Source organism: Hemiscyllium ocellatum, chromosome 25, assembly GCF_020745735.1.
Source record: "Hemiscyllium ocellatum isolate sHemOce1 chromosome 25, sHemOce1.pat.X.cur, whole genome shotgun sequence".
Lineage (NCBI taxonomy): Eukaryota > Metazoa > Chordata > Chondrichthyes > Orectolobiformes > Hemiscylliidae > Hemiscyllium > Hemiscyllium ocellatum.
In genome coordinates this window covers 55,180,315-55,195,301 of record NC_083425.1, presented here as the reverse complement: position 1 = coordinate 55,195,301, position 14,987 = coordinate 55,180,315, and the positions used below count along the sequence as shown (strand labels likewise).

The 14,987-nt window shown below is 48.7% G+C and overlaps 1 protein-coding gene across 1 annotated transcript in view; it reads right to left on the bottom strand.

The window, feature by feature from the left end:
• Positions 1–12,864: 12,864 nt before the first annotated feature.
• LOC132827718 (WW domain-binding protein 2-like) overlaps positions 12,865–14,987 on the bottom strand; it is a 31,331-nt gene continuing 29,208 nt past the window's right edge. Inside the window, exon 5 of the mRNA XM_060844403.1 lies at positions 12,865–13,054. Within this exon, the coding sequence (XP_060700386.1) occupies positions 12,975–13,054 (80 nt within the window). The 3' untranslated portion in view covers positions 12,865–12,974. The remainder of the gene's footprint in view (positions 13,055–14,987) is intronic.

The following is a 14,987-nucleotide window of genomic DNA, read 5'->3' as shown; positions in this document are numbered from 1 at the left end:
CCCTTCATCAGGAATGAGTTTGTCCTGCAGGTACTGTGGTGCGGAGCTCTGCAATGCAATCCTCTCAGATCACCGCCATCTTGGATCTCTGTAATTTGTATGGTTAATAAAATAAAAAGAAGAAACATTAGTGTCAGAGTGTGAGCTGGCTCTGAGGGAGCTGGATTAGTGTCAAGGACTCTCCATGTGTGTCAGGGAGGGGACTGACTCTGGGCTGGCTGGGCCACAGTCAGTGTGTTACTGCTGTTGTTGGTTTCTGCTTTGCTTTGGGAGAATTTGATTCCTAAACTGGCTGGTTTTGTTTTTTCTTTTGCTTATTCCCCCATGTGTGTGTGTGCAGGTGTGAGACAAAGTGATAGACATAAGTGTATGAAGCTTTATTCAATTTCCACCCAAGTGGCCAGTGACAAGCAGAGCCCTTCTCATCAAAGGGCAATGCTGTGTGATCAAACAGTGAAGGGGAGGGCAGGGATTAAATCAAAATAGAGTGGGAGGGGGAAATCATACTCTCTCTACTCCCTGATGTGCCCATCTTTCCCTGAAAATCTCAAGGGTGTTGGTGGACACCGCATGCTCCTTCTCCAGAGACACCCGGGCTCTAACATAACCACCGAAGAGGGGCAGGCAGTCGGCCCTAACAACCCCCTCCACGGCCCACTGCCTGGACCTGTTTATGGCTAGTTTGGCCAGGCCCAGGAGCAGACCCATGACCTACCTTCCCCCCTCTACACCGGGTGGCCAAAGATCAGGGGCATGGGACTGAAGTGCAACCAAAAACAGAAGAAGGTTTTTAAGAAAATCAAAAAGGGAGCGCAAGTGCCTGTACCCAATATACCCATGGACCACAGACTCCACAGCACCACAGAACAAGCAGTTGGGCTGGGAGTCTGTTAACCACTGCAATCTGCGGTTGCAGGGGACTGCCATGTGCAATACCCTCCACCCCAGATTCCTGAGAGAAAAAGGGAGGACTCCCACGTAGAGGGCCCTCCACTGGAGATCCCCACCGCCTGGTGGCAAATGGACACGCCGATAAGGGAAAAGAGTGGACTGTGTGCGGCAGCAGTCAATACAGGGCCCACCGTTTATGTCCCTGAAAGGGATATTCCTTTTTTATTGAGGACTGATTTCCAATTTTTTTTTCTTTTTTTAGAATCTCTGATATACCTGTTGTTTTTTTTCCCCCCACACTCCCGCCTAACTGCGGTAGTGCTTATTTTTCCCCAGCACCCATGTTGTGTGTGTGCAGGTGTGAGACACAGTGAGAGATGCAAGGTGCACGAATCTTTATTCAAATTTCCACCACCAGGAAGAAAGGAAACACCCAAGTGGCCAGTGACAAGCAGTGCCCTTCACATCAAAGGGCAATGCTGTGTGATCAAAACAGTGAAGGGGAGGGCAGGGACTAAATCAAAATAGAGTTGGAGGGGGAAATAATGCACTCCACTCTCTGTAGTGTCCACCTCTCCCTGAACAACTCCAGGGTGTTAGTGGACACCGCGTGCTCCTTCTCCAAGGACACCCGGGCCCGAACGTAACCACGGAGGAGGGGCAGGCAGTCAACCCTAATGACCACCTCCACGGCCCGATGCCTGGACCTGTTTATGACCAGTTTGGCCAGGCCCAGGAGCAGACCCACGAGGAGGTCTTCAGACCTGCCCTCCCTCCTCCATACCGGGTGCCCGAAGATCAGGAGCGTGGGACTGAAGTGTAACCAAAAGCAGAGGAGGTTTTTGAGAAAATCAAAAAGGGAGTGCAAATGCCCACACCCAACATACACATGGTCCACGGACTCCACAGCACCACAGAACAAGCAGTTGGGCTGGGAGTCCGTGAATCACCGCAATCTGTGGTTGCAGGGGACTGCTGCATGCAGCACCCTCCACCCCAGATCCCTGAGAGAAAAGGGGAGGACTCCTGCGTAGAGGGCCCTCCACTGGGGATCCCCACCGCCCGGTGGCAAATGGGCACGCCAAGGCGTGTCCAGGCTGTGGATAAGGGAAAAGAGTGGACAGTGTGTGGCAGCAGTCAATACAGGGCCCACCGTTTTATGTCCCTAAAAGGGATATTCCTTTTTTTATTGAGGACTGATTTCTAAACTGGCTGATCTACACAGTCCATGTGTTACAGGCGTCATTCATTTCTCACTAAAGAACAGTTGTTTTACAGGTTAGTTATAGCCTCTGTGTTACTCTTTTCTTTTACTTTGAGTAAAGGATAGCGCTGATTTTGTGGCACTCTGGTTTTCTTTCTTTTTTTTTTGCATGTGATTGGATTGAGGCCCTGTGAGATAATGCACCTTTCCAGATGAACTGTTCCTCTTTTGGTATGTCTTGCCCCTTGTGGGTAGACTAGGCCTCTGCAAAGACTGAACAGGTGTGTGTGTGTGTGCGTGTGCGTGTGCTTGCGCATGCTGGGAGGTAAGCATTTGCTGCATCCCCTGTGAGTTAACTGCACCTTTTACAATGAACTGTATTCTTGTGAATAGGCCTGATTCTCTGTGGACAGACCAGGCCTCTATGGAGACTGAACACCTGTGTGCTATTGGGTGTGCATTTGCTGCCTTCAGGAGTGTACTTTGCACACTGGAGTGGACTCTGTGTTCCTGGGAATGGATTCTGCATACTGAAGAGAACTGTTTATGGTAATAAACTCTGTATCTTGTTGGTAATTGACTCTGTCGTGTTGCTTGTTGGGATTATCACCTGCACTGTCTTGTATGTCCCTGGATCTGGCAAGCCTAACTTTGAGCTGGGAGGCTCATAAGTCATCTCGAAAGCTATTACCCCGAGAGTCAGAGTGTGGTTAGGCTGTCCTGTGCATTGGAAGATGGGTAGGCTGCCCCAAAGCCGTTCACCCGACCACCAGAAGGTGGGTAGACCATTCTGAACACTGTCGTCCCAAGAGGGGGTGATGGGGTGGACTGTCCTAGACGTGGTCGGCAGGTGTGTCAGGATGGACGTAGGGTGGGCTGCCTTTGAGTGGCTGGAAGGTGGGGGGGATGGGTGGTTTGGTGGGATGCTGGGGGTTTCTATATTCTATGTACTGTTTCTTACTTAATTGGACTGTATTGTCTGTATTTGTTACTGTTACTTCTAGATACTGAAACTGGGATTTTAAGTTTGTCTTAATTTCCCTGAAAACTGGTTGAACGGTGGGGTTTGGAGTCTGGCTTTGCCGTTCCTCTCCCCTGTAAATTGTTGTTTCTTGTATACGGCTGTTAATTTTAATTGTTGCTTGTAACTTGTAGTGTTTAATAAAATATAAACAGCAAAGAAAAAGCAACAGGAGTGTTGCTAGGTTGCCAGGAGTGTCTGTGATATATGCACTGTTCTGTTCAGTTTATCAAACTATTTGTATGTGATTGAGTTTACTGTTTCTTTTGTGATGTAAGGTGGGATTTGAGGTTTGTCTTTTTTTGTCCCCCCCCCATGAATTGGTTGTACGGTGGGGTTTGGGGGTCTAGCTTTGCTGCCCCTTTCCCCTGTAAATTGCTGTTTCTTGTAAACTGCTGTTCATCGTTAACTGTTTGTAGTTTGTACTGGTTAATATTTTAAAAAAGAAATAGGAGTGTCCGACATCCTGACACACTGTGAGCTGGCTCTGCAGGAACTGGATCAGTGTCAAGAACTTTGTGTTAATCAAGGGGGACTTGGTGATGGGATACTGGTCCCTGTAGTTATTTCACTTATGTTTTTACCTATAGGAAGACTGTGAGAAAGGTCTTAGGTTACAGGAGAATATAAGCACGTTGGGTAGATCAGTGACAGATGGAACTGCAGATGGCAGGGCAGGTTAATAGAATAGTTACAGCGTATCCTGAATGCCGCTATATCAGTCAAAACATAGACTTTCAGAGCAGGGGAGTTTATGTTGGAGATGTATAAGATTTTGGTTAGGCCACAAGTGGAGTACTGTGTGCACCACTCTACAGGAAGGATGTGATTGCCCTGGAGGGAGTGCTAAGGAGATTCATCAGGTTGTTTTCTGTGATGGAGCACTTTCTCTATGAAGAGAGGATGAATATGTTGGGGTTGTTTTCTGCAGAACAAAGAAGATGGATGAGGGATTTAATAGAGGTGTATAACATTGAGGGGCATGGATGGGGTGAATAGAAAGCAACTGTTCCCAGGAGTCAAAGGGTCAATAATAAGGGACATAATTTTAAGGTAAAAGACTGGAGGTTCATAAGGGATTTGAGGAGAAGGTTTTTCACTCTGAAGATGGTGGGGCTCTGGAATGCAATGCCTGGAAGGATAATTGAGGTGCCTAACCTCTCAACATTTAAAATGACTTAAAAGCACTTGAAATGTCATAATATTCAAGGCTTCAGGCTGAAAGGTGGAACTAGTGTTGATTTAACATAACTTTGGCAGGATAGTCTTAATAGAATCATAGAATCCCAACAGTGTGAAAACACACTGACCCTCCAAAGGGTCCATTCCCATCCCTCTACATTTACCCCTTGCTAATGCACCTAACCCACACATCCCTGTACGATATGGGCAATGTAGCATGGCCAATTCACCTAACCTGCATATCCTTGGACTGAGAGGAAACCAGAGCACCTGGAGGAAACCCACCCAGACACGGGGTAAATGTGCAAACTCCACACACAGTCACCCAAGGCTGAAGTTAAACTGAGTTCCTGGTGCTGAGAGGTAGTGCTAACCACTGAGTCATTGTGCTGCCCTTTGTGCGCCAAAGGGCCTCTATGTACATAGAGTCAGAGAGTCATAGAGATGTACAGCGTGGAAACAGACCCTTCGGTCCAACTTGTCCATGCTGACCAGATATCCCAACCCAATCTAGTCCCACCTGCCAGCACCCGGCCCATATCCATCCAAACCTTTCCTTTTCATATACCCATCCAAATGCCTCTTAAATGTTGCAATTGTACCAGCCTCCACCACATCCTCTGGCAGCTCATTCCATACCCCTACCACCCTCTGTGTGAAAAAGTTGCCCCATAGATCTCTTTGATATCTTTCCCCTCTCACCCTAAACCTATGCCCTCTAGTTCTGGACTACCGACCCCAAGGAAAAGACTTTGCCTATTTACACTATCCATGCTCCTCATAATTTTGTAAACCTCTATAAGGTCACCCCTTAACCTCTGACGCTCCTGGGAAAACTGCCCCAGCCTGTTCGGCCTCTCCCTATAACTCAAATCCTCCAACCCTGGCAACATCCTTGTAAATCTTTTCAGAACCCTTTCAAGTTTTACATCTTTCTGATAGGAAGGAGACCAGAATTGCACGCAATATTCCAACTGTGGCCTAACTAATGTTCTGTACAACCGCAACATGACCTCCCAACTCCTGTACTCAATACTCTGCTGCAAATGTGTTGCTGGTCAAAGCACAGCAGGTTAGGCAGCATCTCAGGAATAGAGAATTCGACGTTTCGAGCATAAGCCCTTCATCAGGAATAAGAGAGAGAGAGCCAAGCCGGCTGAGATAAAAGGTAGGGAGGAGGGACTAGGGGGAGGGGCGATGGAGGTGGGATAGGTGGAAGGAGGTCAAGGTGAGGGTGATAGGCCGGAGTGGGGTGGGGGCGGAGAGGTCAGGAAGAGGATTGCAGGTTAGGAGGGCGGTGCTGAGTTGAGGGAACCGACTGAGACAAGGTGGGGGGAGGGGAAATGAGGAAGCTGGAGAAATCTGAATTCATACCTTGTGGTTGGAGGGTTCCCAGGCGGAAGATGAGGCGCTCCTCCTCCAGCCGTCGTGTAGTTGTGTTCTGCCGGTGGAGGAGTCCAAGGACCTGCATGTCCTCGGTGGAGTGGGAGGGGGAGTTAAAGTGTTGAGCCACGGGGTGATTGGGTTGGTTGGTTCGGGCGGCCCAGAGGTGTTCTCTGAAGCGTTCCGCAAGTAAGCGGCCTGTCTCACCAACATAGAGGAGGCCACATCGGGTGCAGCGGATGCAATAGATGATGTGTGTGGAGGTACAGGTGAACTTGTGGCGGATATGGAAGGATCCCTTGGGGCCTTGGAGGGAAGTGAGTGTGGAGGTGTGGGCGCAAGTTTTACATTTCCTGCGGTTGCAGGGGAAGGTGCCGGGGGTGGAGGTTGGGTTGGTGGGGGGTGTGGATCTGACAAGGGAGTCACGAAGGGAGTGGTCCTTGCGGAACGCTGATAGGGGAGGGGAGGGAAATATATCCTTGGTGGTGGGGTCCGTTTGGAGGTGGCGGAAATGGCGGCGGATAATACGTTGTATGCGCAGGTTGGTGGGGTGGTAGGTGAGAACCAGTGGGGTTCTGTCTTGGTGGCGGTTGGAGGAGCGGGGCTCAAGGGCGGAGGAGCGGGAAGTGGAGGAGATGCGGTGGAGGGCATCGTCGATCACGTCTGGGGGGAATCTGCGGTCCTTGAAGAAGGAGGCCATCTGGGTTGTGCGGTGTTGGAATTGGTCCTCCTGGGAGCAGATGCGGCGGAGACGAAGGAATTGGGAATATGGGATGGCGTTTTTACAGGGGGCAGGGTGGGAGGAGGTGTAGTCCAGGTAGCTGTGGGAGTCAGTCGGTTTATAATAGATGTCTGTGTTGAGTCGGTCGCCCGAGATAGAAATGGAAAGGTCTAGGAAGGGGAGGGAGGAGTCTGAGACAGTCCAGGTGAATTTCAGGTCGGGATGGAAGGTGTTAGTAAAGTTGATGAACTGTTCAACCTCCTCGTGGGAGCACGAGGCAGCGCTGATACAGTCATCGATGTAGCGGAGGAAAAGGTGGGGGGTGGTGCCAGTGTAGTTGCGGAAGATGGACTGTTCCACATATCCTACAAAGAGGCAGGCATAGCTGGGGCCCATGCGGGTGCCCATGGCAACTCCTTTAGTTTGGAGGAAGTGGGAGGATTGAAAAGAGAAGTTATTCAGGGTGAGGACCAGTTCAGTCAGTCGAAGGAGGGTGTCAGTGGAAGGGTACTGGTTAGTGCGGCGGGAAAGGAAGAAGCGGAGGGCTTTGAGTCCTTCGTGATGGGGGATGGAGGTGTACAGGGACTGGATGTCCATAGTGAAAATAAGGCGTTGGGGACCGGGGAAGCGAAAATCCTGGAGGAGGTGGAGGGCGTGGGTGGTGTCCCGAACGTAGGTGGGGAGTTCTTGGACTAAAGGGGACAGGACCGTGTCGAGGTATTGGGAGATGAGTTCGGTGGGGCAGGAGCAGGCTGAGACAATGGGTCGGCCGGGGCAGGCAGGTTTGTGGATTTTGGGCAGGAGGTAGAAACGGGCGGTGCGGGGTTGTGGGACTATGAGGTTGGAGGCGGTGGATGGGAGATCCCCTGAGGTGATGAGGTCCTGGATGGTCTGTGAGATGATGGTTTGGTGGTGGGAGGTGGGGTCGTGGTCAAGGGGGCGATAAGAGGAGGCATCCGCGAGCTGGCGTTTGGCTTCAGCGGTGTACAGGTCAGTGCGCCAAACTACCACCGCGCCTCCCTTGTCTGCGGGTTTGATGGTGAGGTTGGGATTGGAGCGGAGGGAGTGGAGGGCTGCACGTTCTGAGGGTGAGAGGTTGGAGTGGGTGAGAGGGGTGGACAGGTTGAGTCGGTTGATGTCACGGCGGCAGTTGGCTATAAAGAGGTCGAGGGCGGGTAGGAGGCCTGCACGGGGTGTCCAGGTGGATGGGGTGTGTTGGAGGCGGGAGAAGGGGTCGTCAGAGGGTGGGCGGGAGTCTTGGTTGTGAAAGTAGGCACGGAGGCGAAGGCGGCGGAAGAATTGTTCAATATCTCGCCGCGTGTTGAACTCATTAATCCGAGGGCGTAGGGGAACGAAGGTGAGGCCCCTGCTGAGGACTGATCTTTCATCCTCAGAGAGGGGGAGATCTGGAGGGATGGTGAAAATCCGGCAAGGCTGGGAGCTAGGACCTGGTGTGGGACTGGAGCTGGAGCTGGAGCTGGGGGCGGGGACAGAGATCGAAGTAGGGGCGGAGTTAGACGTGGTGACGTTGCTCGACGTGGGGGCGGGGTCATGCGTCGTGACGGAAATAAGCGTGGGGGCGGGGTTACGTGAAGCGACGGGAGATGGCGTGGGGGCGGGGTTATGGGCGGGGTTATGGGTAGTGACGAAAGACGGCGTGGGGGCGGGGAAACCTGAGGATTTGTGCTCCTGCAGGTTAGTGATGTCAGTGGGGGCGGAAGTGGCTGCGTCGACGGCAACCGGAGGGGCGGAAATGGTTGCGGCGACGGAGGAGTGGTGGTCATTCCCGGTGGCCGCGTGGGTCGCGGGTCCGTCGGCGATTGTGGAAGCGGTTGTGTGTGTGGTGGTCACCGGGGCAGTTGTAGGGGCGGCGATCGCGGGGGCTCCGAGGTCGGTGGGGGCGGAAGTGACGTCACGGTCGGCGGCGGCCTTTGGTGCCGCGGGCGCTGTGGAGGCCACATGTGTAATGGCGTCCGACAGGCCTGTGGAAGGTTCTGGAACAGTTGAGGGGCCACGAGTGTGGGGGTAAGTACATGAAAGTTTTTGGTACTTACTGTCTTTAATCTCTGATAGGGCTAGGAAGAACTGTTTGTTGAGTTTGTGGATTCTTCTGTAGATGAAGAACAGCAGGGGTCCTTTGCAGGTCTGTGAGAGTGCTGTCCTGAGCTGGGGTAGGGCTGATTGCAGGGAGTGTAAGTAGCGACGCATGGCTGCAAGGGTGGAGCGGAGGATCCGGAGGGAGGTCTGTTGCTGGAGGCTTCGGATTTGTTGTAGGTACAGGTTGTCCTGGTTGGGTCCAAATTTTGTTGGTTGGAATGTAGTTCGGAGTCCGTGTGGGATCAGTCGGTTCCTTAGGCAGGTGCTGAGGAAGGAGATGTGGCTGTGGTAACGGGTCTGTTTGAGAACGTGGCTGAAGAGCTTCTGTGCAGAGGAGATGACCTGGGGGGTGCAGTGAGGGAGGGACTCACTGAAATCCTTGTAGAGGGAGGAAGAGAGCTTCTTCAAGGAAGGCATCCTTGTAAGAGGATTCGCAGTAGGTTAAAATCTTCGAGTAAAAAATGAGGTCTGCAGATGCTGGAGATCACAGCTGCAAATGTGTTGCTGGTCAAAGCACAGCAGGTTAGGCAGCATCTCAGGAATAGAGAATTCGACGTTTCGAGCATAAGCCCTTCATCAGGAATAAGAGAGAGAGAGCCAAGCCGGCTGAGATAAAAGGTAGGGAGGAGCGACTAGGGGGAGGGGCGATGGAGGTGGGATAGGTGGAAGGAGGTCAAGGTGAGGGTGATAGGCCGGAGTGGGGTGGGGGCGGAGAGGATCCCGACCTGAAATTCACCTGGACTGTCTCAGACTCCTCCCTCCCCTTCCTAGACCTTTCCATTTCTATCTCGGGCGACCGACTCAACACAGACATCTATTATAAACCGACTGACTCCCACAGCTACCTGGACTACACCTCCTCCCACCCTGCCCCCTGTAAAAACGCCATCCCATATTCCCAATTCCTTCGTCTCCGCCGCATCTGCTCCCAGGAGGACCAATTCCAACACCGCACAACCCAGATGGCCTCCTTCTTCAAGGACCGCAGATTCCCCCCAGACGTGATCGACGATGCCCTCCACCGCATCTCCTCCACTTCCCGCTCCTCCGCCCTTGAGCCCCGCTCCTCCAACCGCCACCAAGACAGAACCCCACTGGTTCTCACCTACCACCCCACCAACCTGCGCATACAACGTATTATCCGCCGCCATTTCCGCCACCTCCAAACGGACCCCACCACCAAGGATATATTTCCCTCCCCTCCCCTATCAGCGTTCCGCAAGGACCACTCCCTTCGTGACTCCCTTGTCAGATCCACACCCCCCACCAACCCAACCTCCACCCCCGGCACCTTCCCCTGCAACCGCAGGAAATGTAAAACTTGTGCCCACACCTCCACACTCACTTCCCTCCAAGGCCCCAAGGGATCCTTCCATATCCGCCACAAGTTCACCTGTACCTCCACACACATCATCTATTGCATCCGCTGCACCCGATGTGGCCTCCTCTATATTGGTGAGACAGGCCGCTTACTTGCGGAACGCTTCAGAGAACACCTCTGGGCCGCCCGAACCAACCAACCCAATCACCCCGTGGCTCAACACTTTAACTCCCCCTCCCACTCCACCGAGGACATGCAGGTCCTTGGACTCCTCCACCGGCAGAACACAACTACACGACGGCTGGAGGAGGAGCGCCTCATCTTCCGCCTGGGAACCCTCCAACCACAAGGTATGAATTCAGATTTCTCCAGCTTCCTCATTTCCCCTCCCCCCACCTTGTCTCAGTCGGTTCCCTCAACTCAGCACCGCCCTCAATACTCTGACCAATAAAGGAAAGCATACCAAACACCGCCTTCACTATCCTGTCTACCTGCGACTCCACTTTCAAGGAGCTATGAGCCTGCACTCCAAAGTCTCTTTGTTCAGCAACACTCCCTAGGACTTCCCATTAAGTGTGTAAATCCTTCTAAGATTTGCTTTCCCAAAATGCAGCACCTCGCATTTATCTGAATTAAATCCACTTTTCAGCCCATTGGCCCATCTGGTCAATATCCTGTTGTAATCTGAGGTGTATGATTATAAATGTCAATTTTCAAACTGCCAGGGTGAAATTTGAACTCTTATCCATTAAATCAGCCCGGACCACTCCATTTATGAGGCATTGAAATTTGCACTTAGAGTGAGCAAATTTATTAGCTTTTACAGTTCCTTCCCAGCACAGGCTGGTCTGGTGAAGTGGCAGCAACTGAACACTCCTGGGAATTTTAAAGCAAAGCAAATGGAAAATCATTTGGTTTTGTAGCATCATTTAAGACATTCTAATTAAGAAAATGACGAACCTTTCAGAATCCTCTATCTATCTAACAGAAGTGTCCATTCCTTGTGTATGTTTAAGGTTGAGAGACAGATTCTTGGTCAGTAGGAGAGTCAAAGGCTATGGGGAAAACACAGGAAAATGGATGTGAGCAATGTTGGATCAGCCATGATCCTATTGAAGGGTGGAGCAGGCTTGGCAAGCTGAACAGCCTACTTCTGTTCCTACTTCATGTGGTCTCACTTGGTTGAAAAACTGAAGAGAAGGAAAAAACTTTGGAAATGTTTGTTTGCCTTTGGCCATTTTGTTTTCAGACATTGACAGGTTTGGTAACTGGAGTTGATTTTTTCTCTCTCTCCGATTTGTGGCATAAAACAGTGCAATAAAATCAATCCCAGATCACAACAAGAAGAAATGTAGAATTAAAAACTCATTGTATCAGTCCTGCCAGGACAATGACTGACATTCCGCAACAGCCACTTCTTAAGTGCACATCCATACCATTTAATATGGTTTGCAATTGTAAATTAGCTACAATCGTGCTCTACCCCATTTCAATAATGTCGTGTTTTATACACAAGCAATCAGAAGGGGGAAAAATTATAGAATACGTTTTGCAAGTTCAGGTTGTTCTTTATAGCCAATTCTGTACTTTTTGAAGTGCCTGCACAATAGGAGATCTGCACTAATCATTGCTCTGATTAGTCAACATTTCGTATTTGCATCTCAATTCAATTAAGGAACAATTTTCAGTTCTTCACCTTGTTCCATACTTTGGTTGTTATGTTAGCATGTTGTCAAATGGTGGTTCATTAATTCTTATGGGAAATCCTAGATTTTCATTCTTTTGCTATTCATCAGATTTTACTGAAATGTATCTCCTATGAATAGCCAGGGTCCCCGAGAAATATGGCAGTCAATTTGCACACACTGTCTCAAACAATAATGAGATAATGATTGGATAGTCAGACTGGATGTACTCTGAAAATGCATGTTGGGACCTCTCAGAAGTTAGTCATAGTCATAGAGAGGTACAGCATTGAAACAGACCCTTCGGTCCAAACCGTTCATGCTGTTCTGATATATTCAGAAAGTTTCAATTTCAAAGGGCAATTAACCAGCATTTGGAAACTTCACTAAAAGTACCTAACTCTAAAATGGATTACAATTTACTACCTGAAGTTAACCAAGAAATATTAGAGAGATTAAAACTTGTTCTAATCCCTGGCTACACATAAAACTGATCCCCTCACGGACTCACTCACATTGACCCCCCCCCCCCCCCCCAATAATACGCCTTCTAAATACCTAACTCGATCCAATCAGTCCACTCTGGTACCTAACTGATTTCCAGCTGAACACATGACCATTATCTTGTGACAAACTCCTCATGGGCCCCATCACCCAAATACCACACTAATATCTTAACCATCAGGCACCCTACCCCTCACCCATTTACTTAAGGATTTACCTGCTTTCATTAGCTGGCAAAAGGCTTTGGGATCTCTAAAGGACAGTGTTGACTGACTTATTAGAATATGACTTGGAGGTGCCAATGTTGGACTGGGATGGACAAAGTTAAAAATCACACCACATGGGTTATAGTCTAATTGATTATTTGGAGGCACTAGCTTTCGAAATGCTGCTGCTTCATTAGTGGGTTGTCAACCACCTGATGAAGGAGCAGTGCTTCGAAAGTTAGTGTTTCCAACCTGTTGGACTAGAACATGCTGTTGTGTGATTTTTAACTGATTAGAATGTAGCAGCTATTGCTGTAAAAAAAGGAATGTGCTTTTTTAAAAGATTCCCTCCCATTCTGCTTAAATTCTTTGCTGGACTACATCTGTTGGGATGCAACCGAGGTCAAGCCTGAAAATTCCTGGTAAAATAAGTAGACAACTTATTTTCTGATCTTGGTTGTAAATTCTAAGATTTGGAAATAAGGATAAGGAAATGCATTGATTCCCAGTGTTAGACACAGAATAATCTCCCACTGTGTAATTTTTTTACTTCATTTAGATCTAGTAAAGCAGTTTCTGGTTATACATAGGGAGTACTCACTCAACACTGAACTTTGCTTTATTTTACAAGGTATAGCTAGGTACAGCAACTGTGACCATGCTGGAACATGGACAATTACAGCTCACTGGTGGGCTTGTGCAGCCAGAAAAATATAGTTCTCTTCCAGTTTGATTCCAGGGATTGCATTATTCAGATCCTCAGTGGCCATGCTGTGAACCGGAATCACGGTTTTGAACTTGATCTGATGACACCAAGCTATGCTTTTTCATTTCTTCAGCTGGAAAACAGCAAGTTAGCAGAACAACTGAGAAAATGTACATGCTCCATATACTGATAACTAAATAGTACAGGTCTGTCCTCTGGGAATCCGTACCCACTCACCTCTTCAACATAAAGCCTCCTTTTAAACCTTAACAAACTCTTCACGTTGTGTTTAGAGTCCTGGACTCAAAGCTGCATTCTGGCTGTGCATTATAAGTACAATATGGACATGTCATTGAGGTCAGAAACAAGAATGGGATTAAAACATTGTGGAATTATCCCCTCCCTGGAGTGGCATAAGCAATAGCAAAAGATTTAGGAAAATACAGAGAGAACCAAAAGAAAAAAAATAGAATCTCAACATCCAGAAGAACATTTGCAATTTTCCCCTCAAGCCTTAAATGGTAACTTCGGAACCTTGCCATTGACAGACGACTATCTTATTCTCTGTGCGTTTGCACCTCATTAAAATTCAAACTCACTTTATCCATGATGTACCTCGTCCAATACTCCTCTGCTTCCCTGAGAAACCAGATAGCACAAAGTCAGAGCTGCTCCTTGACAGCTGCAGTTTACCAAATGCTTGTCCCAGACCATAATGGAAATGCTTCTTCACAACAATGTCCCTAAATGCTACATAGCCACCATCCTCCTCCATCTATTGTATATGTGAGTTATCATTGGCAATGAACCTACAGCACCACAGCTTCATGCCTACTAGAGAGCCAACTTACACATCAGTTCAGCCCTTCAACATTTATTTTGGAGTTCAGGGACCCCTATGACTTGCATGCTTCTGCTAGATTCTTTATATGCAGATACACAGATACACCTCATGTTTTCTTAAAACTTCACTTACTTTGTATCTACTTAGAACTGCCAGCCTCTTTCTACTTGGTTTTGTTTTTCTTAGCGTGCACACTCAGGTTAGCGCTGACTTGTGAGCTGCCAGCTTTTGGGCGGCTGACATTGCTTTCTTAGTGCACTGATCTTCAGTTCTCAGTCACAGATTGCCAGCGTCTGTGGCTCATATTGACTTTTACTACAAAGGGAGAGGCAAGCAGCTTGTCATGATTCAGAACACTGAACAGTCAAATGGATGGACATGTCAATGTTTGCCACTGCGTTACATCAATATCACATCAGAAGCAATGCTGGCTGTTTACGTGATAAACATACTGCTTGCACTTAGAATAAATGGCCATATAAAAGTCAAAGGGGAGCAGTCCTCATTGGGGAGAAATGGTCAGTCAGAGTACCACCACAGTCAGTCAAGTGGTTGGTTCTCTTTCAGTCCAGGGACTACTACAGTATGAGGAACAAAGTACTGGCAATCTGACATTTGGGAACAGTCAGCCCTACAGATCAAATACAACCAGTCCAGGAATTATAAGACAGTCAGTGTGCCTGTGGTGACATTAATCTAGGGGACAAGATCATGTGGTTAATTGAAACTGAACATAGAGCCAAAATAGGTGACTTTAATGTCAAGTCGACTGTAATATTCAGTGAGATCATAGTTGATCTGATAAATCTCAACTCTACTTTCCTGGCTTCTACCCTTACTGATTAAAAATCTATATGGAATATATTTATTGACTAAGTCGCTATACAGCTGTCTGCAACAAAGAATTCCACAGATTCACACTGATCTGCGAATCCACAGATTCACTACCCTCTGAAGGAAGAAACATTGAAACATGAAAAAAAGGTGCAGGAATAGGCCATTTGGCCCTTCAAGCCTGCACTGCTATTCAATACGATCATGCAATCTCGTTATCCCATTCCTGCCCTCTCCCCAGACCCTTTGATCCCTTTAGTCGCAAAGGCCACATCTAGCTTCCTCTTGAATATATCAAATGAACTGGCCCCAACAGCTTTCTGGTTCCTCAGGTTCACAACTATCTGAGTGAAGTTCTTCCTCATCTCAGTCCTGAATGGGCTACCTC